Raw genomic sequence first — 26167 nt, 5'->3', positions numbered from 1 at the left:
TCCTCTTCTCTTCCCTTTCCTCTCTGTCTCTCTGCCTCTCTCATGTCCCCACTCCAACATGGGCTTTTGCTTTTTCACCCTTCCCCCACCCCCAATAAACCTCTTGCACTAACTCTGTTGTGCATGTGTGTTTGTTTACTGGCATACCTCCTCATCCTCCTGTTTCCACTTCCCCAAGTGTTGGTATTACAGGTGTGTACCATGCTGCTCAGTTTCTTTCTTTGTTCTCTCTCTCTCTCTCTCTCTCTCTCTCTCTCTCTCTCTCTCTCTCTCTCTCTCTCTCCTCCCTCCCTCCTTCCCTCCCTTCCTTTTCTGTCTCTCTTTCTTTTGACAGGGTTTCTCTGTGTAACAGCTTTGGATATTCTGAAACTTGCTTCATAGACCAGGCTGGCATCGAACTCAGAGATCTGCTTGCTTCTTCCTCCAGAGTAAAGGTATTAAAGGCGTGTGCCACCACCACCTGGCCTTCCTTTCTTATCCCTTTTGTCTCCAGTTTACAAAGCAATAGTGAGGAAGGGACAGCCCACCCAGCTCCATTGGGACTGGGGAGGGAGTTCTGGGTCCCTTCTGATATTGGCATGGTGTATTCAGAAGTGGGCAATGAGGAGCAGGGCATCTACAAGGATATTTGCACATGAAGCCTCCTAGTGCAGGAGGAAGGCTGCTTCTGAAACCTGAGTCTGGCACTGTGAACATGCCTAGAAAACTCCAAAAATCTTTTTTGTTTTGTTTTGTTTTTGAGACAGGGTTTCTTTGTGTAGCTCTGGCTGTCCTCGAACTCACAGAGTTCTGCCTGCCAGGCTGCCTCCCTAGTGCTGGGATTAAAGGGGTGTTTCACCACTGCCCGGAGAGGACTCAAAATTATTAACATATTATCAATACATATACAACACAATAATGAGAAACCTTAGATGAGATATAACACTGGGTAAAACAAACATATCTCTTTCTTTAGCCCTAGATTCTTTATCTTGACCAAGTTCCATAAGACAGTCCTGGGCGTCAGGCACACCACTGTCACCCAACTGAAGTTCTCCTCCTGCATCTAGCATCTCCAAGGAGCTTTGAGCATTTGAACCTTTTCCAGATTTTATTATTTTTAATATATTGGCACTTGGTTTTGAGCTCTATTTATTCCTTCTTTTTCTTTTTTCATTAATTTTTTTTTTATTTTACATCCCATTCTAAGTTGCTCCCCCATCCCCACTACTCCTCTGTCTCCAGTCTGAAAGGACGGCCTTCCCATGGGCATCAGCAAAGCATTATTCCTTTCTGGGTTCCAGAAACTCTAATTCTAGTTCTACTCATATCAAACCCAGGCCCCCCTTAGTTCCAGGCTCCTCCCCGAGTTTATCATCCCCTCATTCTAGCCCTCTCATAAGAAGGCTTAGTTCCCATCTCTGTTCCCCACATTCCACCTAGGATTCTAGGAAACGTGTCATGGTTCCCTCACCAAGACAAGTGCTTTCAGCCCCCTGCCTCCATCTGCAATGTTCACTGGCTCCATTAATTCACAAACAGTTCATCTGACTACACAAGTCCAGTCCAAAGTTACTTTTTAAAATTTTAGTTATTTTTAATGAATAAATAATTGTGTTACACTTAGTATTTACTTTGTATATTATCTTTGTAGAGAACACTGTGATGTTTTAATACATATATACAATGGAGAATGACTGAACCGAAGAAACATCCATCACCTCACTTGTGTGGTGAGATTTTTGATCTACTTCCTCATTTTAATGTTAGGAATTCCTGTGACTCTCCTGACATGCCATAGTGGTTTTCCTTTGTGTTTCCTTGCTGAGGAATGAGGTGGGACACATTTCCATCAACTTATTGGCCACCTGGTGATCTCTGACATGTGTTGCCTCTTGAGTCTCTGTTGACTGTGGGATTCCTGATGCCTCGGGAAGTCTGCAGATTGGTGCACACCTCACTCTGTTCCTCACTTTTCTTTTTTTCTTCATCAACAGACTGTAGTCTGACGAAGTCTAATGATCTTTTCCCTTCAGTGTGGTCCATGCACTAAGAAATCACTGCTTAATCCAAGATGGAAACAGTCATTCTAATACCATCTCTGTCACATTCCAAGGGAACCCACAGGGGTCTACCTGGAATGGCTCGTGATAACAATACTAATGGTGATGACCACAAGAACAGTGGTAGGCAGTATTTATGGAACTGACAGTCTCCTAAGACAGTCTTAAGGAGTTTACATTTAGTTTCCATAGTGGGATTATCTCTATGGGCAAGACATGCAACAGAATAGACATTTTACAGGCAGTCTTGCTATACAGAGGTTTTCAACTTTCTGATGGCACAAAAGCAGTCCAGACAACCATAGCCTTTTTTTTTTGTTTTTTTGTTTTTGGTTTTGTGGAGACAGGGTTTCTCTGTAGCTTTTGGAGCCTGTCCTGGACCTAGCTCTTGTAGCCCAGGCTGGCCTTGAACTGACAGAGACCCGCCTGCCTCTGCCTCCCCAGTGCTGGGATTAAAGGCATGTGCCACCACTGTCTGGCTCATAGCCTTTTCAAATCACAATATTGCGAATGTGTGTCCATACAACTATGGATTTTTCAGCTTTGTGACGGTGTGCAAGCATGTTCAATATAACTACTGATTTTTCAGTTTGACAGAAGTGTGCGCAGTCTAGTCACCGAGGCTGTCAGTTCTGGGAAAGCACACTCAATATGACCAGGTTTTTCAGCGGTCTAGTAGCACAGACGCATACTGAGCACAACTGCTTTTTCCATTTTATGACAGTGTGAAAACCTCCAAGCTAACACTTGATTTTTCTGCTCTAGAACGGTGTGAAAACATATTCAATATAACTACTCAAGTTTCAACTCTATAGAAGTGAACTGAACCACAAGAACTGATTTTTTGAACTTCAAGATGGTGTGAAAGTGTACGTAATATAACCACAGATCTTTCAGTGTCACGATGGTGTGAAAGCATCCTTGATACACCGATTTTCACTTTTAACACAATATTCAAAAAAACTTTTTGAGGCGTGGTGATGCTATGTAGACTAGTCTGAAATCTGATATGTTGCTCAGGCTAGCCTTGAGCTCTCAATCTTCCTATCTCAGTCTCTTGAGATTACAGGCATGTGCTAGCATGCCTGACCATTAGTCAAGAAATTGTGTGAGACTCTGTATTTTATTAGCGAATAGACTTTGTGTTAGATGATTGCCCAGTGTTGGGTAAAGGCATGCTCCGAGCACACTGGAGGCAAGCTGGGTTAAGCTGTGGTGTTTGGTTGATAAGGTGTCTCAAGTGCATTTTCAACTGATCTCCTGCAGTGTAAGATGGATTTGTCGGGGGTGAGGAGCAGCTTGTGAGTGTCTCACAGAGAGCAAAGAGCTGGAATGGTGATGCTAGCTGGTATGGCATATGCCTAGACTAAAGGCTTTGTCACAAGTGTCACATGAGCAGAGTTGCTCCCCTCGAGTGAACCTAAATGCAATGAAAGGTGGAATGGTATTGGGCGTCTACGAATTTACGCAACAAACTTATCCAGTAAGAACACCAAGAGGAAAGGAGGTGATCGCTAAGGAAAGACCAACTCATCCAGTAAGAACACTAATATGGAAGGACATGATCACTAAGAAAAGTGACTTTTACACTCCCCCAATTTACTTCTAGTATGCCTTCTGATATCAAGCAGGCAAATGACCATGGTAGGCTTTCTTAAGATAGATTAATCACCAAGGAAAGAATGAATGTAGGACAGAGGCCTTGGTGTGCTCTTTGTAGTCAATGTTCTCAATGTGCATGAGTCTTCTAATGTTCTTTTTATATTACTGTGAATCTTTCTACACTCCTAACACGATTTTGCCATGTGAGTTTTCTCGTGCAGTCTAAGCTGATGGGCATGACTTCACACATTCCTTACGTTCGTGGGGTTTCTCTCCTGTGTGAATTCTCTCATGTTTAAGAAGGCCTGATCCATATACAAAGTTCTTCCCACATTCCTTACATTTAAAAGGGGTTTCACCAGTGTGAATTCGCTCATGTTTAAGAAGTCTTGATCCATATATAAAGTTCTTCCCACATTCCTTACATTTATAAGGGGTTTCACCAGTGTGAATTCGCTCATGTTTAAGAAGGCTCGATTGATATATAAAGTTCTTCCCACATTCCTTACATTTATAAGGGGTTTCACCAGTGTGAATTCGCTCATGTTTAAGAAGGCCTGATCCATACATAAAGGCCTTCCCACATTCTGTACATTTATAGGGTTTCTCACCTGAATGAATTCTTTCATGGTTAACAAGGCTTGAAAGCCAGCAAAAGGCCCTCCTACATTCCTTACACTCATGTGGTTTCTCGCTAGTGTGAAGCTTCTGGTGCCGAGTGAGGTAATTGATTCTAGTGAAGGACTTCCCACACTCTTGGCATTCAAAGGCTTTCTCACCTGTGTGGATTCTCTCAGGCTGAATGAGGCTGGAATCACAAATAAAGGCCTTCCCACAGTCCTTCCACTCATAGGGCTTATCCCTACAGTGAATTCTTTTGTGCTGCATAAATTTATAGAGGTGCCTGAAAGTCTCCCCACAGTCTTTACACTCATAGCGTTTCTCCCCAGTATGAAACTGCTGATGCCGAGTGAGTTTGTCGCCACACCTAAAGGTTTCCCCACAGTCTTTAAGTAAGTATGGTTTCTCCCCAGTGTGAATTCTATGAACAACGAGGCTTGAACCCCAGCAAGAGGCCTTTCCGAAGCTGTTACAATCATAAGGCTTCTCCCCGGTGTGAGTTTTCTGGTGCTGAGCAAGTGGATTGCAGCAGCGGAAGGCTTTCTTGCACTCACAGGGCTTCTCGCCAGTGTGAATTCTCTGATGCTGACTAAGCAGATACCCATGACTGAAGGCTTTCCAAGAGCCCTGACATAAGAAGGACCTCTCCGTTTGAGGCCACACATATGGTGTTGGTGTGCTATCTCTCTCAGTGGGTGCTTTTCTAGTACTGTCTGTTACATTATTGACATTTCCCTCTCCAGAGCCCTGCAGTTGTTCATATTCACCTTCACCAATCCCATTTGGGTGGGGAGATAGACTTCTGTCACTTGGATTACTTTTGTAAAAGCTCAATCCATAAATGCTTCTTCGACCAGTTAAATGGTTGGTTCTATAGGATGATTGCGTATCTGGAAGAAAAATAACATTAAGAAAAAAAATATTTATTTTATGTGCATGAATGTTTTGACTGCATTTCTTTATGTTCATTACAATTATGCCTCCTGTCACTGGAGGTCAGAAGGAGGTATTGATGCCTTAGAACTGGACTTACAGATGGTTGTGAGCCACCTTGTGAGTGCTGGGTACCAAACCAGGGTCTTTTGTAAGAAGAGCTAGTGCTCTCAACTGTTGAGCCATTTCTGCAGCCCTCATTTGTTTCTTTTAAAGGGAAGAATCAGAAGCAAAACTCACCACAATTCAAAAGTTCCCCAGCAGAATTGATAGTTTGGGACCAGAGCGGTTAGGGAGGGAATACAATGGGCGCTCATGCTAAAGGCAAATGGGAAAGGACAATGACCGCTGCTCTGGGAATTCTCTGTAAGAGGGCTGAAGTGTCTTAAAAGCAAGTGACACAATGCATGCTGTAGATGGTGAGATGATGTACTTGGAAAATCCAGGAAAGCCAATATAAGGCTGCTGCGGGGCAGAATACACATTCAGGATGACATGCATAAGCCTGCAGGACATTATGTTAAGTGGAATAAGTTAGGAACAGAATAACAAACACTCTGTGTTCTTATAATAGGAAATGTAAAGTTGGGCGGTGGTGGTGCACACCTTCAATCCCAGCTCTCAGGAGGCAGAGACAGGCGGACCTCTGTGAGTTCAAGGCTAGCCTGGTCTACTGTAGTAGGAGCGGCGGGCAGCGTCCCCAGCGCCTGGCCACCCGCATGGTTAGCTTTACACCTGAAATAATTACACGGAAACTGTATTCTTACTGTATTCTTTTAAACACTGCTTGGCCCATTAGTTTCAACCTCTTACTGGCTAACTCTCACATCTTGATTAACCCATTTCTAATAATCTGTGTAGCACCACGATGTGGCGTCTCACCAGGAAGGATCTTAATCTGCATCTCTCAGAGAGGAGAGTCATGGCGACTGCCTCACTTCCTCCCAGCATTCTGTTCTGTCTACTCTGCCTACCTAATTTTCTATCCTATTAAAGGGCCAAGGCAGTTTCTTTATTTATCCAATGAAAGTAACACATAGACAGATGACTGTCCTCCATCAGTCTACAAGAGCTAGTTCCAGGTCAGGCTCCAAAGCTACAGAGAAAACCAGTGTCAAAAAACCAAAACAAACAAAAAATCTTGATGAAGTTGAGGGTAAAATCTGGGTATAGTGGCTTCACCTGTAATTGAAACACTTAGAAGGCCGAGACACGAGGGTTGCCATAAGTTTGAGGCCAGCCTGGGATACATGGAGAGTTTCAGGCTAGCCAGTGGAACCTGAGTAAAAGAAAAACAAAGTAGCAGGTAGAATACAAGTTCCCCAAAGCTGGGAGGCTAAGAAGCAGGGAGTCAGGGAAGTTGTTTGGTTGATAACAATGCAGCAGATAAATAGGAAGATTAAGCTCTAGTACAGACACTGTAAGGAACAGAGATTTACAGCACTGTTTGTTTTTAAATGACTCAAGTTGCCCAGGCTGGCTTTGAACTTGGGAGGTGGTTAAGACTGACTCTTGATTTCTGCCTCTGCCTCTTAAGTGCTTAGATAGGAGGAGGAATATGCCACCGTGCCCAGCTTTCACATATTTCAAGATAATATTCTCACTACAAAGAAAAGATGAATTTGTAAAAATATATCATTTATTTATTATATATAGTGCTCTACCTACATGTATGCCTGCATGCCAGAAGAGGGCAGCAGATCTCACTATAGATGCTTGGGACCCACCATTGATTGCTGGGAAATGAACTCAGGACACCTGGAAGAGCAGTCAGTGCTCTTAATTTGAGCCATCTCTCCAGCCCCCAGGATGAATGCTTTATATAGTACAGAGATGAAATAAAAATAATGCTTTTCGTATGTGTGTGTGTGTGACACACACATGTGCTACAGTCCATGAGTGGAGGTCACAGGACAGCCTGTGGCAGTTGGTTCTGCCCGTTTACCATGTGATCTTGGGATCGAATTCAAGTTGCCAGGCTTGGCAGCGAGTGTTTCTACCCACTGAATTGTCTTGCCAGCGCCCTGAAGAAAAAAATTTACAAGCTCAAAAAACTTTCTAGTGTCTTGCTAATTAGCCAGACTTCAAGTTGCAAGGGTTTTGGCCCAGTCGCCCTAGGAATGTGATCACAGGTGTGTCTACCTCAGTTTTTTTTTTAAATCAGGAACTATTAGGTTGTAGTTATAGGAAACTCTAAATGATACTGATAAAGGCTTCATAAAAGAGACAGCTTTAAGGAACAAGCAGGAAATCAGATGATGAGGAAAACACTCGATCACAAAACCTTCAGGGTAAGTGGAGCAGGACGGCTGCCAGCATGCTTGAATTATTGCCAGAATTACTCTTCTGTTTCTGGGGATGGAACCCTGAGCCTTGGGCATGTCAGTCGAGGTACAATTTCAGACCTCAGATCTGGGGAGGAGGGGTAGTGAGATAACTTTGAGGTGTGTGTGTGTGTGTGTGTGTGTGTGTGTGTGTGTGTGTGTATATATATATGTATGTATGTATTCTTTTCTTTTTTTGACAGGGTTTCTCTGTGTAACAGCCCTAGCTGTCCTGGAACTAGCTCTTATAAACTAGGTAGGCTGTCTTTGAACTCACAAAGATCTGCCTCCCTCTGCCTCCTGAATGCTGGCATTAAAGGCGAGCACCACCACGGCCTGGCTGAATTGTGTATATATTCTGCAGCCCAAGAACTACTAGTAATCTCCCTGCCTCAGTTTCCCAATGCTGGGATTATATGTGTGAGCTCCTGAATCCAGTTAGGAAGGCAGAATTAGAACTTTTTAATTCCTGATTTTTTTTTTTTGTTGTTGTTGTTGTTTTGATATAGGGTTTCATGTAGCCTGTAGCAGAGGCTGACCTTGAAGTTGTCATGTAGCTGAGCATGAATGGTCTCTGGCCTCTACCCCTTGAGGGCTGGTGGGATGGATGTCCATCGTGATACCTTGTTTTTTTGCAGTGCAGGGCATGGCTAGGATTCTCATCCTTGCTAGGCAAGAGGCCAGTCAGTTGAGCTGTATCCTTAGCCCTGTTTCTTTCTGAGACGGGTTCTTATGTGGCCTGGGCTGGTCTCAAACTCCTACATGCTAACACTGCAGGAGTGTGCTATCATGCCTGACAAGTTCAGTTTCTGTCTTCTCTGTGACTTGAGTATAATTGTCTCCTGCAATGACATAATCATGACTCACTCACAAGCTTGTGAGAATGAAATGCACAACGTGGACACACTGTGCTTTTAAGAGTGCATGACACATAGTAGGCCCAACATTTGCCTTTCTTTTAAGAGTGCATGACACATAGTAGGCCCAACATTTGCCTTTCTTTTAAGAGTGCATGACACATAGTAGGCCCAACATTTGCCTTTCTTTTAAGAGTGCATGACACATAGTAGGCCCAACATTTGCCTTTCTTCAAATTATTTTATTTTATGACGTGGTCCTTATGGTGTTAGCCTCAAATTCGCAGTCAAACTCATAATGGGACTACAGGCACATGCATCCAATATCAATCACAAGGTTCACGGACTGTAACTTCCGATCTCACTTCAGGTACAATATGCTGGCAATGGGAATTTACTCATTTCAATTTTACACAAACTCCATGTCTAATTTACTTTCTATTAAACACAAAGGAGGACTTAAGAGCTCTAGATGGAAACGTTTCCCCTAAAGGTGGGTCCTCAAAGTACAAAAGTGTACCAAAAGCAGTTTGGGTGAAAACACAACATCTAAAGACAAGGTGAGCCGGGCGGTGGTGGCGCACGCCTTTAATCCCAGCACTCGGGAGGCAGAGGTAGGAGGATCTCTGTGAGTTCGAGGCCAGCCTGGTCTACAAGAGCTAGTTCCAGGACAGGAACCAAAAGCTATGGAGAAACCCTGTCTCGAAAAATCCAATAAATAAACAAACAAATAAATAAATAAATAATAAATAAAAATAAAGACAAGGCAGCCTTCTTTCAAGACGGTTATAGAGATCCAGAATTCCAATTCACCACCCTCGATCATGAGGGAAGAGAGAAAATCACAAGGGGGGATAACCAAAGGGGACAATGGCTGTTGGATTGGCAGACGGCCTGGGGAGTTTACTCTCACACTGACAAAGCTCAAAGCCTTCTTTTGCAACAGGAAGAAGAAATTCAGCCAGTCTCTTGGAAAATGATCCTGAAAATCATAGGCGAATATGGATGCTCCGGGGAAGTACACAGCTTACCTAGGGAGACCAGGTTACTGTAGTTTTCCAGCATTACATCCCAGTACAGCTTCTTCTGCACAGAGTCCAGACAGGCCCACTCCTCCTGAGAGAAGCCTATAGCCACATCAGAGAAGGTCACCAAATTCTGAAAACAGAAACCCACATATACCTGATGAGGTGGCAGGAGAGACCTTCCGGATGAAGGGGGCATTGGCTGGCACTGTGTTAGCTGAAGGTATGGACAGCATGAACGCCACATTCCAGACTGAGCTCTGCTGTGTTACTACACAGCTTATGGCTTTGCAGACAATGATCTGCCAGGGAGAAGATGAAACAATCTTCCCTTTTGTTCACAAGCACAGCGTGTTAGTGCCTGCTTGGTAAATTACCAATGGGGGTGGGGTGGAGGATATTATGGCATCTTTATCCTATTATTTTTTTAAAAAAATAAGTTCATCTTGATTCTGATTGTGAATGTGGACACATGCATGCTATACAATGTGGTGGTCAAAACGACAGGTTGTCTGTTTATTGTGGTTTTGAGTGTCAAACTCAGGTTGTCAGACCTTGGTGGCAAGTGTCTTTACCTGCTGGGCCATTTCTAGCCATATCTTTTAGGTTTTTGAGACAGGGTCTTGTTATGTAGCCCAGACAAACCAAGAGATTCATAATCCTCCTGCCACAGACTCCCTCCATGTGCTGAGATTAGAGATGTGCACGACTACATCCAGATTAGTTCTCTTTAAAAGTTATTTGTTTGTGTGCATGTACATGTGCGACTGTGTACGGTCAGAGAACTTGTGGGAGTCGGTTCTGGGGATCAAACTCAGGTCACCAGGCTGGGCAGCAAGCATCTTAATGATGAACAACCCTGCTCTCTCCCAGATGCTGTTCTCTCCCTCCCCACTCCATGCTGGAGTTCAAACCCAGGGCCTTGTGAGTGTTAATAAAGCACCTCATCACCAAACTACACGCCCGGCTCACCTTCTCTCTCTGGGAGTACAGGGGGTTGAAACCCGGGCATCATGCACATCACTGAGCTCAAGTCTCTGTTCTCTTCAAAAACAAACAATTTTATGTATATAAGTATTTTGCCTGCATGAGTCTGTGCCTCACATATATGCCTGGTACTTACAAAGGCCAGAAGAGACTGTGGAATCCTCTGGAACTGGAGTTACAGATGGCTGTGAGCTGCCATGTGGGTGCTGGATATTGAAGCTGAGTCCTCTAGAAGAGCAGCCAGTGCTCTTAACCACTGAGTCATTTCTCTAGACCCTCTCTCTTTGTTCTTAGGAAAGAAAAATTTTTCCTTTTTAAGATTTTATTTTCTTAAAATTAATTAATTTATATTATTTAATTAATTTTGTTTTTTGAGACAGGGTTTCTCTGTATAGCCCTGGCTATCCTGGAACTCACTCTGTAGAACAGGTTGGCCTCAAACTCAGAGATCCACCTGTCTCTGCCTCCTGGGATTATAAAGATGTGCACCACTATACCACTATTTTTTTTTTTTTTTTTTTTTTTGGGAGGAGAGGAGACGAGTGTCTCTCTATATAGTCCTGGTTGTCCTGGAACTTGCTATGTAGAACAGGATGGCCTCAAGTTCTTTTAATTTAGGCTTTGCATATTCGAGTGTTTGGAATGCTCAAGTCACTGAGCAGTCTCCCTTTGTAATGACTGAAGTATAAAAACATCTTTTCTTATATAGACAGGCTAGGGAGACTTAAGCCTATTGGCGTCATATACTTGGCTGACTGACACAACTGTCAGTTCTTCCTTTCTCCTGTTCCTGATGCAGAGGACACTGGTACCAAACGACTAAGCATCATATGGCAGTCTGACAGGACCATCCAAAACCAAAATGTGTGTTCTGGTTTCCACGGCAAGCATGTGGTTAGAACCCTATTCAGTATAGTGCCAGATTGATAAGCCTCACAAAGCTTGTATGTCAGCATATATGAGGATGAAGATCATTGGACATATTCCTTCTTACCTACCCAGAACATAAGACCAGTCCGCAGAGATGAACGATGCTTTCTCGTATGGTCCAGTGGGACCAGTATGTCCAACTAATCAGGCCACAGAAAGGACAATATTTTATACATGGGATTTTGTTCCTTCATTGTAATGTTATTCTGGACCAAAAAGAAACTGAGCACACAGGAGACTCTCAAAAATAACTCAGCGATTGAGTAAAGACCTTATATGGGACTATCCTTCCCTGGCATAGGGAAAATTGGGAAATAGCTAAGTAGGTAAGACTTGCCTAGCTCTAGGTAATTCATAGCAAGGTTCCCACCCCTGACTAATACCTTTTAAGAAGGAAGGAAATATACACTTACACGGTCTATGGTTCCAGGACTCAAAGCTTTATCTGTCATCTTGGGGTTTCTTCCACAATAAACACAAAGTGTGAGAGGTGAGGGCTAGAGGAAAAAGTGAATAATTAAAACCAGTGGCAGCTGGGTTCTCAAATGACTTATAGCTTTTATTGTCACATCCCACTCTATACACATCTGAGAGAGATTAAGAAGATTATGGATAAAAATCAAGAACATGAGAAAAAGGCATTTTACTTTTTTGGGGAGGGGGTGTCTCAAAGAGAGATTCTAACAGTTCTCTGCTTGGAGTATGTCTGGGAGAAATCTGGGATGCTGTAAAGAATCTGGCCTTCTCTACAAACATCTGGCCTCTACTCCCCTTTCCCCCCGGGTTTGAAGAAACAGACTCCCTCTTACCTGATAAGAATGCTTTGCTATAGGCGGGGGCTGAGAAGTCTGTAAACACCAACTTGTTGAAGGGCTTGGATCACACAGCCACAACGGACCTTAACAGCACACCTGAAAGCTCTAGAAAAAAAAAAGCAGACTCTAAGGGGTACACTCATCCATTGCTGGTGGGAATGCAAACTTGTGCAACCACTTTGGAAAGCAGTGTGGCGATTTCTTAGGAAATTTGGGACCAACCTACCCCAGGACCCAGCAATACCACTCTTGGGAATATACCCAAGAGATGCCCTATCATACAACAAAAGTATATGCTCAACTATGTTCATAGCAGCATTGTTTGTAATAGCCAGAACCTGGAAACAACCTAGATGCCCTTCAATGGAAGAATTGATGAAGAAAGTATGGAATATATACATATTAGAGTACTACTCAGCAGTAAAAACAATGACTTCTTGAATTTTGCATGCAAATGGATAGAAATAGAAAACACTATCCTGAGTGAGGTAAGGCAGACCCAAAAAGAGGAACATGGGATGTACTCACTCATACTTGGTTTCTAGCCATAAATAAAAAGGGCATTGAGCCTATAATTCGTAATCCTAGAGAAGCTAAATAAGAACCCAAAGAAAAACATATAGTCATCCTCCTGGATATTAACCTTCATCAGGCGATGAAAGAAGACAGAGACAGAGACCCACATCGGAGCACCTGACTGAAATCCCAAGGTCCAAATCAGGAGCAGAAGGAGAGAGAGCACGAGCAAGGAACTCAGGACCTAGAGGGGTGCACCCACACACTGAGACAACGAGGATGTCAGGTCTGGAACTCACCAAGGCCAGTTGGACTGGGTCTGAAAAAGCATGGGATAAAACCGGACTCGCTGAACATAGCGGACAATGAGGACAGCTGAGAAGTCAAGAACAATGGCACTGGGTTTTGATCCTACTGCACGTACTGGCTTTGTGGGAGCCTAGGCAGTTTGGATGCTCACCTTACTAGACCTGGAAGGAAGTGGGAGGTCCTTGGACTTCCCACAGGGCAGGGAACTCTGATTGCTCTTTGGGCTGATGAGGGAGGGGGACCTGATTGGAGGAGGGGGAGGAAAATGGGAGGCAGTGGCGGGGAGGAGGCAGAAATCTTTAATAAATAAATAAAAAAAATAGAAGCAGACTCACCCAGGAGGAGTAGAAGACTGGAAATAATCAAACTGAGGGCTGAAATCAACAAAATAGAAACACAGAAAACAATCCAAAGAATCAATGAAACAAAAAGCTGGTTCTTGGAGAAAATCAACAAAATCGACAAACCCCTATCCAAACTAATCAAACAGCAGAGAGAGAACATGCAAATAAATAAGATCAGAAATGAAAAGGGAGACATAACCACAGACACAGAGGAAATTCAGAGAATCATTAGATCTTACTACAAAAGCCTGTATGCCACAAAACTGGAAAATGTAAAAGAAATGGAAATTGTTTTAGATAAGTACCATATACCAAAGTTAAACCAAGACCAGGTGAACAATCTAAATAGACCTGTTAGTTGCGAAGAATTAGAAGCTGTTATCAAAAACCTCCCCTCCAAAAAAAGCCCAGGACCAAATGGTTTCAATGCAGAATTCTACCAAAACTTCCAAGAAGAGCTAATACCTATACTCCTTAATGTATTTCACAATATAGAAACAGAAGAGCCATTGGTAAATTCCTTTTATGAAGCTACAGTTACCCTGATACCAAGACCTCACAAAGACTCAACCAAGAAAGAGAATTACAGGCCAATCTCACTTATGAAATTCAATGCAAAAATTATCAATAAAATACTGGCAAACCGAATCCAAGAACACATTAGGAAAATTATCCATTATGATCCATTATGATCAAGTAGGCTTCATCCCAGAGATGCGGGGCTGGTGCAACATATGCAAATCTATCAATGTAGAAAGAAAAAAACATATGATCATTTCATTAGATACTGAAAAAGCATTTGACAAAATTCAACACCCCTTTATGATAAAGGTCTTGGAGAGATTAGGGATACAAGGGTCATACCTAAATATAATAAAAGCTATTTACAGCAAGCCGACAGCTAACATTAAATTAAATGGAGAGAAACTCAAAGCCATCCCACTAAAATCAGGAACACGACAAGGCTGTCCACTCTCTCCATACCTCTTCAATATAGTGCTTGAAGTTCTAGCAATAGCAATAAGATAACATAAGGGGATCAAGGGGATTCATATTGGAAAAGAAGAAGTTAAACTTTCATTATTTGCAGATGATATGATAGTATACATAAGCGACGCCAAAAACTCTACCAAAGAACTCCTACAGCTGATAAACACCTTTAGTAGCGTGGCAGGATATAAGATCAACTCCAAAAAATCAGTTGCCCTCCTATACACTAAGGATAAGGAAGCAGAGAGGGAAATCAGAGAAGCATCACCTTTCATGATAGCCACAAATAGCATAAAATATCTTGGGGTAACTCTGACCAAGGAAGTGAAAGATCTATTTGACAAGAATTTAAGTCTTTAAAGAAAGAAATTGAAGAGGACACCAAAATGGAAGGATCTCTCTGCTCTTAGATTGGGAGGATCAACATAGTAAAAATGGCAATTCTCCCAAAAGCAATCTATAGATTCAATGTAATCCCCATCAAAATCCCATCAAAATTCTTCACAGACCTTGAGAGGACAATAATCAACTTTATATGGAAAAACAAAAACCCACGATAGCCAAAACAATCTTATACAAATAAAGGACTGTCTGGGGCATTACCATCCCTGACTTCAAACTCTATTACAGAGCTACAGTATTGAAAACAGCTTGGTATTGGCATATAAACAGAGAAGTCGACCAATGGAATTGAATAGAAGACCCGGATTTTAACCCACAAACCTATGAACACCTGATTTTCGATAAAGGAGCTAAAAGTATACAATGGAAGAAAGAAAGCATCTTCAACAAATGGTGCTGGCAGAACTGGAAGTCAATCTGTAGAAGAATGAAAATAGATCCATATCTATCATCATGCACAAAACTCAAGTCCAAATGGATTAAAGACCTCAATATCAGTCTGAACACACTGAACCTGACAGAAGAGAAAGTGGGAAGTACTCTACAACACATGGGCACAGGAGAACACTTCCTACGTACAACCCCAGCAGCACAGACATTAAGGGCATCATTGAATAAATGGGATCTCCTGAAACTGAGAAGTTTCTGTAAAGCAAAGGACACTGTCACTAAGACAAAAAGACAACCTACTGACTGGGAGAAGATCTTCACCAACCCCGCAACAGACAAAGGTCTGATCTCCAAAATATATAAAGAACTCAAGAAACTAGACTTTAAAACGCTAATTAACCCAATTAAAAAATGGGGCACTAAACTGAACAGAGAATTCTCAACAGAAGAATTTCAAATGACCAAAAGACACTTAAGGTCATGCTCAACTTCCTTAGCAATCAGGGAAATGCAAATCAAAACAACTCTGAGATCCCATCTTACACCTGTCAGAATGGCTAAAATCAAAAACACCAATGATAGCCTTTGCTGGAGAGGATGTGGAGTAAGGGGTACCCTCATCCATTGCTGGTGGGAATGCAAACTTGTGCAACCACTTTGGAAATCAGTGTGGCGATTTCTCATGAAATTCGGGATCAACCTACCCCAGGACCTAGCAATACCACTCTTGGGAATATACCCAAGAGATGCCTTATCATATTACAAAAGCATTTGTTCAACTATGTTCATAGCAGCATTGTTTGTAATAGCCAGAACCTAGAAACAACCTAGATGCCCCTCAATGGAAGAATGAATGAAGAAAGTATGGAATATATACATATTAGAGTACTACTCAGCGGTAAAAAACAATGACATCTTGAATTTTGCATGCAAATGGATGGAAATAGAAAACACTATCCTGAGTGAGGTAAGCCAGACCCAAAAAGATGAACATGGGATGTACTCACTCATAATTGTTTTCTAGCCATAAATAAAGGACATTGAGCCTATATTCGTGGTCCTAGAGAAACTAAATAAGAAGGTAAACCCAAAGAAAAACTTACAGTTATCCTCCTGGATATAGTAAGTAGACAAGATTGCCGGGCAACTGAGCTCCCAAGGTCCTAATGAGGAGCAGAAGGAGGGAGAACATGAACAACGAAGTCAGGACCACGAGGGGTGCACCCACCCACTGAGACAGTGGGGCCGATCTATTGGGAGCTCACCAAGGCCAGCTGGACTGTGACTGAAAAAGCATGGGATAAAACCGGACTCTCTGAACATGGCGGACAATGAGAGCTGATGAGAGGCCAAGGACAATGACACGGGGTTTTGATCCTACTTCAGGTTCTGGCTTTGTGGGAGCCTAGACAGTTTGGATGTTCACCTTCCTAGACCTGGATGGAGGGGGGAGGACCTTGGACTTTCCACAGGGCAGGGAACTCTGACTGCTCCTGGGACTGGAGAGGGAGGAGAAGAGGAGAGGGGGGAGGGAGAGAGGGGTGGGACGATGGGGAGGGAAATGGGAGGCGGGGAGGAGGCGGAAAATTTTTTTTTCAATAAAATAAAATTAAATTAAAAAAAAAAAGATTGCCGGGCAAAAACTGGGAACTGGGTGTGGGGTGTGATGGGGGAAAGGGGAGATGGGGAGAGAAGAGTGAGAAGGGGAGGATGGGAAGAACTTGGGGGAATGGGATGGTTGGGATAAAGGAAGGGTAGATATGGGAGCAGGGAAGTATATATCTTAATTAAGGGAGCCAATTTTAGAGTTGGTAAGAGACTTGACCCTAGAGGGGTTCGCAGGTGTCCAGGGAGATGTCCCCAGCTAGTTCCTTGGGCAGTTGAAGAGAGGGAGCCTGAAATGGTCCTATCTTATAGCCATACTGATGAATATCTTGCATATCATCACAGAACCTTCATCTAGCGATGGAAGGAGATAGAGACAGAGACCCACAATGGAGCACCGGACTGAGCTTCCGTGGTCCAAATGAGGAGCAGAAGGAGGGAGAACATGAGCAAGGAAGTCAGGACCGCGAGGAGTTCACCCACACACTGAGACAATGGGGCTGATCTATTGGGAACTCACCAAGGCCAGCTGGACTGGGTCTAAAAAAGCATGGGATAAACCGGACTCTTTGAACATGGCAGACAATGAGGGCTGCTGAAAAGCCAAGAACAAGGGCACTGAATTTTGATCCTACTGCATGTACTGGCTTTGTGGGAGCCTAGGCTGTTTGGGTGCCCACCTTCCTAGACCTGGATGGAGGGGGGAGGACCTTGGACTTCCCACAGGGCAGGGAACCCTGACTGCTCTTCGGGCTGGAGTGGAAGGGGGAGGAGAGCTGGGGAGGGGGAGGGAAATGGGAGGCGGAGGCGGGGAGGAGGCAGAAATTTTTAATAATAAAAAACAAATCAGCCAAGAGGCTGCATCCAGGGTTCTTTGTGATGGACCCACATCCCTAGCTCTGGATTCCATTCACTAACTAAGCTTTGGAGTCGTTTGTGAATTGACAAAAGTGTTTAGGAGGATGCACTGCTCTAGAAACAAAACACACATGTGTTCAAATTGGGAGATTGAATTCTTTCTTTCTTTCTTTTCTTCTTCTTTTTTATTTTTTCCAAAAGAGACAGTTCTCCCAGACTGGCTTTGAACTCTTGATTCTCCTGCCTCCACTTCCCAAGTGCTGGGATCATAGATCTACAGCATCACATAGAATTTATTTTTATTTTTTGAAAGAGAATTTCACTGTGGAGGCCAGGAGCCACTGTGACGGACTTACAGCCCTGTGCTGCTGTGCTCATGGTCATTTTTCCTGATCATCAGAAGCTGTTTCTCTCTGTGAGCTGCTTAGCACCCATCACTCTTACCTTCATATGTATGCTGCTTGTCATGGTTTATAAACACCCACACTTACCATTATTCATGTGATAATCAGTATTTACTAACTGATTATTTAATGCTTGGGGTTATAAGCATGTTAACACATTCTATCCTTATAATGACTCAATTTTCAAAAGGTCTCACACACACAAAAAAGTAGGAGCAACCAGTTACAGGTCAAAAATTCTCTCTCATCTCAAATACTTTTTAATTGATATTATAGTATTGTTTAAGTGATACACTAAAGCAGGTCATTGGCTCCTGCCCCAAATGGATACAATGTGGGTGGGTCACAAGACTGCATACTTTGCACATGGTGTAGTGATGTTAGCACCTTTGACCTCACCTGTTCGTTTCCATGATATCTGCATTATCTTTAAAATAAAGAAAAACCATCACCATTTTTCTTTTAAAGTATGGGTATCAGCACCTCAACTGACCAATTCATATCTATAAGGCAACATTCTCTAATCAAAAAGAGAAACTCCAGCCGGGTGGTGGTGGCGCACACCTTTAATCCCAACACCTGGGAGGCAGAGGCAGGCGGATCTTTGTGAGTTCGAGACCAGCCTGGTCTACAAGAGCTAGTTCCAAAACCACAGAGAAACCCTGTCACGAAAAACAAAACAAAACAAAACAAAACAAAAAATAAAGAGAGAGAAACTCACCTTTCTTTTTAAGATGCCTCAAAGTCCTTCTTCGCGAAGACACAGTCTCTTTGGTTATCCTACAGGGGCTCTGTGGAGAACAGGTTAAAACAGAACACACACCCGATGCTCAACTACTTTTAGACTATCAGTAAAACTGTGTGTTTTGGCTCTGAATTTCCCAGATACTCGAGGACCCGCTTTTAGTATTCCTACCTGTAGTATGAGGAATCTTTGTATGCCTACAAAGGGGTCATCTATTTCTGTCATTTAGGAAGCCTGAACGTATATTTTACTCCACCCTCCCACCGCTGCGCGCCCTCGCCCCCCCCCCCCCCCCCTTACAACCTCCAATGCCAGTCCTTTCTTCCTTATGGAGCAGTCAGGGGAACACGCACGGTGGGCTCGGTATACTTCGGCAATGGTGCAGACCGCGTTTCTGTTCCACTCCACATTCAAGGTAGAAATGCTGCAAGTGTTCGCACAGAAGACTGCAGAAACCCGGACAGCACCTCGCTGTTGCAGTCCCTCACTGCAGGGTATACAGCCCCGTGGCCCCTGTGCAGTTTCCTGCCGCGTTGTCAAGGCAACAGCTGGCCGTATCGGCGCCCAGCAAAATGTCAGTGACGCCTCACATGTGTGCGTCACTCTTGGGGGCGGGCAGTCACCTTGGGACCCTACACAGGAAACTACGCCATCCCTACTTACCTCAGCCCGGTCAGTACAGCGCACGTGTGCGTGGAGTTCCGACTGGGGTAAGCACAGAATACGGGAACACATACTCGGATCCAAGTGTGAGCTTATAATGTAAACGCGTTCGCGCACATGCAAGCACACCACAGGCACACGCAGGCACATACCCACATATGTACATACACTCACGCGCGTGGCACGCTCACACTGCCGGACACACGCACGGTAATATTATCATTGCTGTGATGAAACACCAAGACTTGGGGAGTATAGGGTTTCTTTATCTTACACTTCCATATTGCTGCTCATCCTAGAAGGAAGTCAGGACAGGAACACAAAAAGGGCAGGAACCTGGAGGCTTGGAAGAGCTGATTCAGAGGCCATAGAAGGGTGGTGCTTACTGGCGAGCTCAACAGGGTTTACTTTGCATTCCCTTTTGGGAGCCCAGAGATGGCACCACCCACAATGGTCTGGCTCCTCCCCCATCAATCATTATTTTAAAAAAATGGTCTACAGTCTTGCCTATAGTCTTTTTTTTTTTTTTATTCTTTTTTAATTAAAATTTCCACCTGCTCCCCATTTCCCATTTCCCTCCCCTCCTCCCAAATATTGCCCTCCCCCCACTTCCCTCCCCCTATCCCCACTCCTCTTCTCCTCCCCCCACTCCATTCCCCCTCCCTCTCGATACTGAAGAGCAGTCCAAATTCCCTGCCCTGCGGGAAGACCAAGGTCCTTCTATCTACGTCCAGAAAGGTGAGCGTCCAAACAGGCTAAGCTCCCACAAAGCCAGTTCATGTATTAGGATCGAAACCTAGTGCCATTGTCCTTGGCTTCTCATCAGTCTTCATTGACCGCCATGCTCAGAGAGTCCGGAATCAACCCATGCTTATTCAGTCCCAGACCAGCTGGCCTTGGTGGGCTCCCAATAAATCAGTTCCACTGTCACAGTGGGTGGGTGCATCCCTCGTGGTCCTGATTTTTTGCTCATGTTCTCCCTCCTTCTGCTCCTCATTTGGACCTTAAGAGCTCAGACCGTTGCTCCAAATTGAGACTCTGTCTCTACCTCGATCCATCGCCAGATGAAGGTTCTAAGGTGATATGCAAGATATTCATCAGTATAGGATAGGGTCATTTCAGGTTCCCTCTCCTTAGTTGCCCAAGGTACCAGCTGGGGACATATTCCTGGACACCTGCGAACCCCTCAAGAGTCAAGTCTCTTGCCAACCCTAAGATGGCTCCCTTAGATAGGATATATACTTCGCTGCTCCCGTATCCATCCTTCCTATATCCCAACCATCCCAATCCTCCGAGCTCCTCCCATCCTCCCCTTCTCATATTTCTCATCCCATTTCCCCTTTGCCCCATGCCACCTCACCCGCAAGTTCCCAGTTTTTGCCCTGGAATCTTGTCTACTTCCCCCTCTCCATGCGGATGACTATATGATTTTCTTTGGGTTCACTTTCTTATTTAGCTTCTATAGGATCACACATTATATGCTTAATGTCTTTTATTTTATGGCTAGAAACCGATTATGAGTGAGTACATCCCATGTTCCTCTTTTTGAGTCTGGGATACCTCACTCAGGATAGTGTTTTCTATTTCCATCCATTTGCACGCAAAATTCGAGAAGTCATTGTTTTTTACTGCTGAGTAGTACTCTAATATGTATATATTCCACACTTTCTTCATCCATTCCTCCATTGAAGGGCATCTAGGTTGTTTCCAGGTTTTGGCTATTACAAACAATGCTGCTATGAACATAGTTGAACAGATACTTTTGTCATTTGATGTGGCATCTCTTGGGTATATTCCCAATAGTGGTATTACTGGATCTTGGGGTAGGTTGATCCCAAATTTCCTGAGAAATCGCCACACTGATTTCCAAAGTGGTTGCACAAGTTTGCATTCCCACCAGCAATGAATGAGTGTGCCTCTTTCTCCACAACCTCTCCAGCAAAGGCTATCATTGGTGTTCTTGATTTTAGCCATTCTGACAGGTGTAAGATGGTATCTCAAAGTTGTTTTAATTTGCATTTCCCTTATCGCTAAGGAGGTTGAGCATGACCTTAGGTGTCTTTTGGCCATTTGAATTTCTTCTGTTGAGAATTCTCTGTTCAGATCAGTGCCCCATTTTTTTATTGGGTTCATTAGCATTTTAAAGTTTAGTTTCTTGAGTTCTTTATATATTTTGGTGATCAGACCTTTGTCTGTTGCAGGGTTGGTGAAGATCTTCTCCCAGTCAGTGGGTTGCCTTTTTGTCTTAGTGACAGTGTCCTTTGCTTTACAGAAGCTACTCAGTTTCAGGAGGTCCCATTTATTCAATGTTGCCCTTAATGTCTGTGCTGCTGGGGATAAACGTAGGAAGTGATCTCCTGTACCCATATGTTGTAGAGTACTTCCCACTTTTTCTTCTATCAGGTTCAGTGTGTTCAGACTAATATTGAGGTCTTTAATCCATTTGGACTTGAGTTTTGTGCATGGTGATAGATATGGATCTATTTTCATTCTTCTACACGTTGACAACCAGTTCTGCCAGCACCATTTGTTGAAGATGCTCTCTTTTTTCCATTGAATACTTTTAGCTCCTTTATCAAAAATTAGGTGTTCATAAGTTTGTGGGTTAAAATCAGGGTCTTCTACTCGGTTCCATTGGTCGACTTCTCTGTTTTTATGCCAATACCAAACTGTTTTCAATACTGAGGCTCTGTAATAGAGTTTGAGGTCAGGGATGGTAATGCCTCCAGACGATCCTTTATTATATAAGATTGTTTTGGCTATCCTGGGTTTTTTGTTTCTCCATATAAAGTTGATTATTGTCCTCTCAAGATCTGTGAAGAATTTTGATGGGATTTTGATGGGGATTGCATTGAATCTATAAATTGCCCTTGGTAGAATTGCCATTTTTACTATGTTGATCCTCCCTATCCAAGAGCAAGGGAGATCCTTCCATTTTCTGGTATCCTCCTCAATTTCTTTCTTCATTGACTTAAAGTTCTTGTCAAATAGATCTTTTACTTCCTTGGTTAGGGTTACCCCAAGATATTTTATGCTATTTGTGGCTATCGTGAAGGGTGATGCTTCTCTGATTTCCATCTCTGCTTCCTTATCCTTTGTGTATAGGAGGGCAACTGATTTTTTGGAATTGATCTTGTATCCTGCAACGCTACTAAAGGTGTTTATCAGCTGAAGGAGTTCTTTGCTGGAGTTTTTGGGGTCGCTTATGTACACTATCATATCGTCTGCAAATAATGAAAGTTTAACTTCTTCCTTTCCGATTTGAATCCCTTTGATCCCCTTATGTTGTCTTATTGCTATTGCTAGAATTTCAAGCACTATATTAAAGAGGTATGGAGAGAGTGGACAACCTTGTCGTGTTCCTGATTTTAGTGGAATAGCTTTGAGTTTCTCTCCATTTAATTTGATGTTAGCTGACGGCTTGCTATAAATAGCTTTTATTATAGTTAGGAACGACCCTTGTATTCCTAATCTCTCTAAGACCTTTATCATAAAGGGATGTTGAATTTTGTCAAATGCTTTTTCAGCATCTAATGAAATGATCATATGGTTTTTTTCTTTCAGTTTATTTATATGATGGATTACATTGATAGATTTTCGTATGTTGAACCAGCCCTGCATCTCTGGGATGAAGCCTACTTGATCATAATGGATAATTTTTCTGATGTGTTCTTGGATTCGGTTTGCCAGTATTTTATTGAGTATTTTTGCGTCGATGTTCATGAGTGAGATTGGCCTGTAGTTCTCTTTCTTGGTTGTGTCTTTGTGTGGTTTTGGTATCAGAGTAACTTCAGCTTCATAAAAGGAATTTGGCAATGACTTCTCTGTTTCAATATTGTGAAATACATTAAGGAGTATAGGTATTAGGTCTTCTTTGAAGTTCTGGTAGAATTCTGCATTGAAGCCATCTGGACCTGGGCTTTTTTTGGTGGGGAGGTTTTTTATAACAACTTCTAATTCTTCCCGACTAACAGGTCTATTTAGATTGTTCACCTGGTCCTGGTTTAACTTTGGTATATGGTACTTATCTAAAAAAGTGTCCATTTCTATAACATTTTCCAATTTTGTGGCATACAGATTTTTGTAGTAAGATCTAATGATTCTCTGAATTTCCTCTGAGTCTGTGGTTATGTCTCCCTTTTCATTTCTGATTTTGTTAATTTGCGTATTCTCTCTCCGCCGTTTGATTAGTTTGGATAGGGGTTTATCAATCTTATTGATTTTCTCCATGAACCAGCTTTTTGTTTCATTGATTCTTTGGATTGTTTTCTGTGTTTCTATTTTGTTGATTTCAGCCCTCAATTTGATTATTTCCAGTCTTCTACTTCTCCTAGGTGAGTCTGCTTCTTTTTTTTCTAAAGCTTTCAGGTGGGCTATTAAGTCTCCAATGTGTGCTTTCTCCGTTTTCTTTAAGTGGGCACTTAATGCTATGAATTTTCCTCTTAGCACTGCTTTCATAGTGTCCCATAGGTTTGAGAATGTTGAGTCTTCGTTTTCATTGAATTCAAGAAAGACTTTAATTTCTTTCTTTATTTCTTCCTTGATCCAGGTGAGGTTCAGTAGTTGACTGTCCAGTTTCCATGAGTTCATAGGCTTTCCGGGGATAGCATTGTTGTTGAATTCTAACTTTAATCCATGGTGATCTGATAAGACACAGGTGGTTACCAATATTTTTTTGTAACTGTGTAAGTTTGCTTTGTTACCGAGTATGTGGTCTATTTTCGAGAAGGTTCCATGAGCTGCAGAGAAGAAGGTATATTCTTTCCTATTTGGGTGGAATGTTCTATAGATGTCTGTTAAGTCCATTTGGTTCATTACCTCCCTTAATCCTCTTATTTCTCTGTTAGGTTTCTGTTTGATTGACCTGTCCATTGGTGAGAGAGGAGTGTTGAAATCTCCTACTATTAGTGTGTGTGGTTTGATGACTGCCTTGAGTTTTAGTAACGTTTCTTTTACATAAGTGGGTGCTTTTATATTAGGGGCATATATATTCAGGATTGAGATTTCATCCTGGTGAATTGTTCCTGTTATGAGTAAAAAATGTCCATCTCCATCTCTTTTGATTGATTTTAGTTTGAAGTCAACTTTCTTAGAAATTAGTATGGCCACACCTGCTTGTTTCTTAGGTCCGTTTGCTTGATAAACCTTTTCCCAGCCCTTTACTCTGAGTAGATGTCTGTCTTTGTGGTTGAGGTGTGTTTCTTGTAAGCAGCAGAATGTTGGATCCTGTTTTCGTATCCAATCTCTTAGCCTGTGCCTCTTTATAGGTGAGTTGAGTCCATTGATATTAAGTGATATTAATGACCAGTGGTTGTTAACTCCGGTCATTTTTCCTTTCTTTCTTTCTTTCTTTCTTTCTTTCTTTCTTTCTTTCTTTCTTTCTTTCTTTTCTTTGGTAGTAGAGTTTGTGTGTTTCCCTTCTTCAAGTTGTGCTGGTGAAGGGTCTTTAGATGTCTGAGTTATTGTGGGCATTGTTGGACTCCTTGGTTTGTGATTTTCCTTCAATTACTTTCTGAAGGGCTGGATTTGTGGCTACGTATTGTTTAAATTTGTTTTTATCCTGGAAAACTTGTTTTCTCCATTTATAGTGAACGAAAGCTTGGCTGGGTATAGTAGTCTGGGCTTGCATCCATGGTCTCGTAGTTTCTGCAGTATATCTATCCAGGACCTTCTGGCTTTCATGGTTTCCATAGAGAAATCAGGTGTAAGTCTGATAGGTTTACCTTTATAGGTAACTTGACCTTTTTCCTTTGCAGCTCTTAATATTCTTTCTTTATTCTGTATGTTTTGTGTTTTGATTATTATATGACGAGGAGATGTTTTTTTTTGATCCAGTCGATTTGGTGTTCTGTATGCTTCTTGGACCTTCAAAGGAATATCTTTCTTAAGGTTGGGAAAGTTTTCTTCTATAATTTTATTAAATATATTTTCTGGACCATTGAGCTGTACTTCTTCTCCTTCTTCTATCCCTATTATTCTTAGGTTTGGTCTTTTTAATTGTGTCCCAGATTTCCTGAATGTTTTGTGATGAGAATTTGTTGGTTATGGTGTTTTCTTTGATGAGGGTGTTTATTTTCTCTATGGTATCTTCAGTGTCTGAGATTCTTTCTTCTATCTCTTGTAATCTGTTGGTGGTACTTGTCTCTGTAGTTCCTGTTCGTTTATTCAAATTTTCCATCTCCATCCTTCCCTCGGTTTGTGTTTTCTTTATTACTTCCACTTCGTTCTTCAAGTCTTGAACTGTTTCCCTTACCTGTTTGATTACTTTTTCTTGTTTCTCTTGGTTTTCTTGGGTATCTTTGAGAGATTTATTCATTTCCTCTACCTTTTTGTTTGTAATCTCTAATTGGTTGTGGCAGTTTTTCACCTCCTGTTTAAGGTCCTCTATTATTTTCATAAAATTCACTTTTGAGTCGAATTCTTCTAATTCTTCTGTATTAGGGTTTAGACTTCTCATTTCGGGATTCCTGGATCCTGGTGATGTCACGTTGCCTTTCAAGTTGTTGGGGGAATTCTTGCATTGGCGCCTGCCCATCTTTTCCTTCAAATGGAGCCAGGAGAGGCCTGATGTCTTGGACCAGTCTTTGCTGTGACTAACTCTCTAGGTGTATCTCCTCAGTGTAGGGGCAGGAACCGTTCCCTTCCAGGTGAACTCCTCAACACCAAAACATGGATGCGTGGTATTCCAATGACCCGCGTAAAGAAGGCCGAATGCAAGGGGTCGGGCGGGGTCCAGTGGAATACAGGCGACACTGCAGTACAAGCTGGAGGTGCCTGCGCTCCCTTTCGGGGGTTGCTGAGGCCT

The 26167-nt window shown here is 42.6% G+C and overlaps 1 protein-coding gene across 6 annotated transcripts; it reads right to left on the bottom strand.

Moving 5' to 3' along the window:
• Positions 1-1598: 1598 nt before the first annotated feature.
• Positions 1599-19219, bottom strand: Znf331 (zinc finger protein 331). Of its 6 annotated transcripts, XM_057755743.1 has the most exons (9): positions 19003-19219; positions 18676-18745; positions 16191-16250; positions 12131-12241; positions 11735-11818; positions 10528-10680; positions 10377-10448; positions 9411-9537; positions 1599-5155 (listed from the first exon to the last, which is right to left on the bottom strand). In XM_057755743.1, the coding sequence occupies exons 8-9, from the start codon at positions 9442-9444 to the stop codon at positions 3867-3869; spliced, it is 1323 nt and encodes a 440-aa protein (XP_057611726.1). In that variant the 5' UTR covers positions 9445-9537; positions 10377-10448; positions 10528-10680; positions 11735-11818; positions 12131-12241; positions 16191-16250; positions 18676-18745; positions 19003-19219; the 3' UTR covers positions 1599-3866. The 6 variants fall into 6 exon arrangements, with proteins under 6 accessions (XP_057611726.1, XP_057611716.1, XP_057611682.1 ...); XM_057755733.1 differs by lacking the exon at positions 10377-10448; XM_057755699.1 differs by lacking the exons at positions 10377-10448; positions 10528-10680.
• Between the last annotated feature and the right edge of the window lie 6948 nt (positions 19220-26167).

Source organism: Chionomys nivalis, chromosome 2 (assembly GCF_950005125.1).
Source record: "Chionomys nivalis chromosome 2, mChiNiv1.1, whole genome shotgun sequence".
NCBI classification, from domain to species: Eukaryota; Metazoa; Chordata; class Mammalia; order Rodentia; family Cricetidae; genus Chionomys; species Chionomys nivalis.
This window is presented reverse-complemented; position numbering and strand designations above follow the sequence as displayed.

Coding starts and splice junctions, on each gene's coding strand:
- Znf331 (XM_057755699.1), bottom strand. CDS start 11,773: ATGACAGATAAAGCTTTGAGTCCTGGAACCATAGACCGT. Junction 9,538..11,734: donor GTCCTGGAACCATAGACCGT/GTAAGTGTATAT, acceptor TTCTGTTTTCAG/AATTTGGTGACCTTCTCTGA. Junction 5,156..9,410: donor CAGTAACCTGGTCTCCCTAG/GTAAGCTGTGTA, acceptor TTTTTCTTCCAG/ATACGCAATCATCCTATAGA.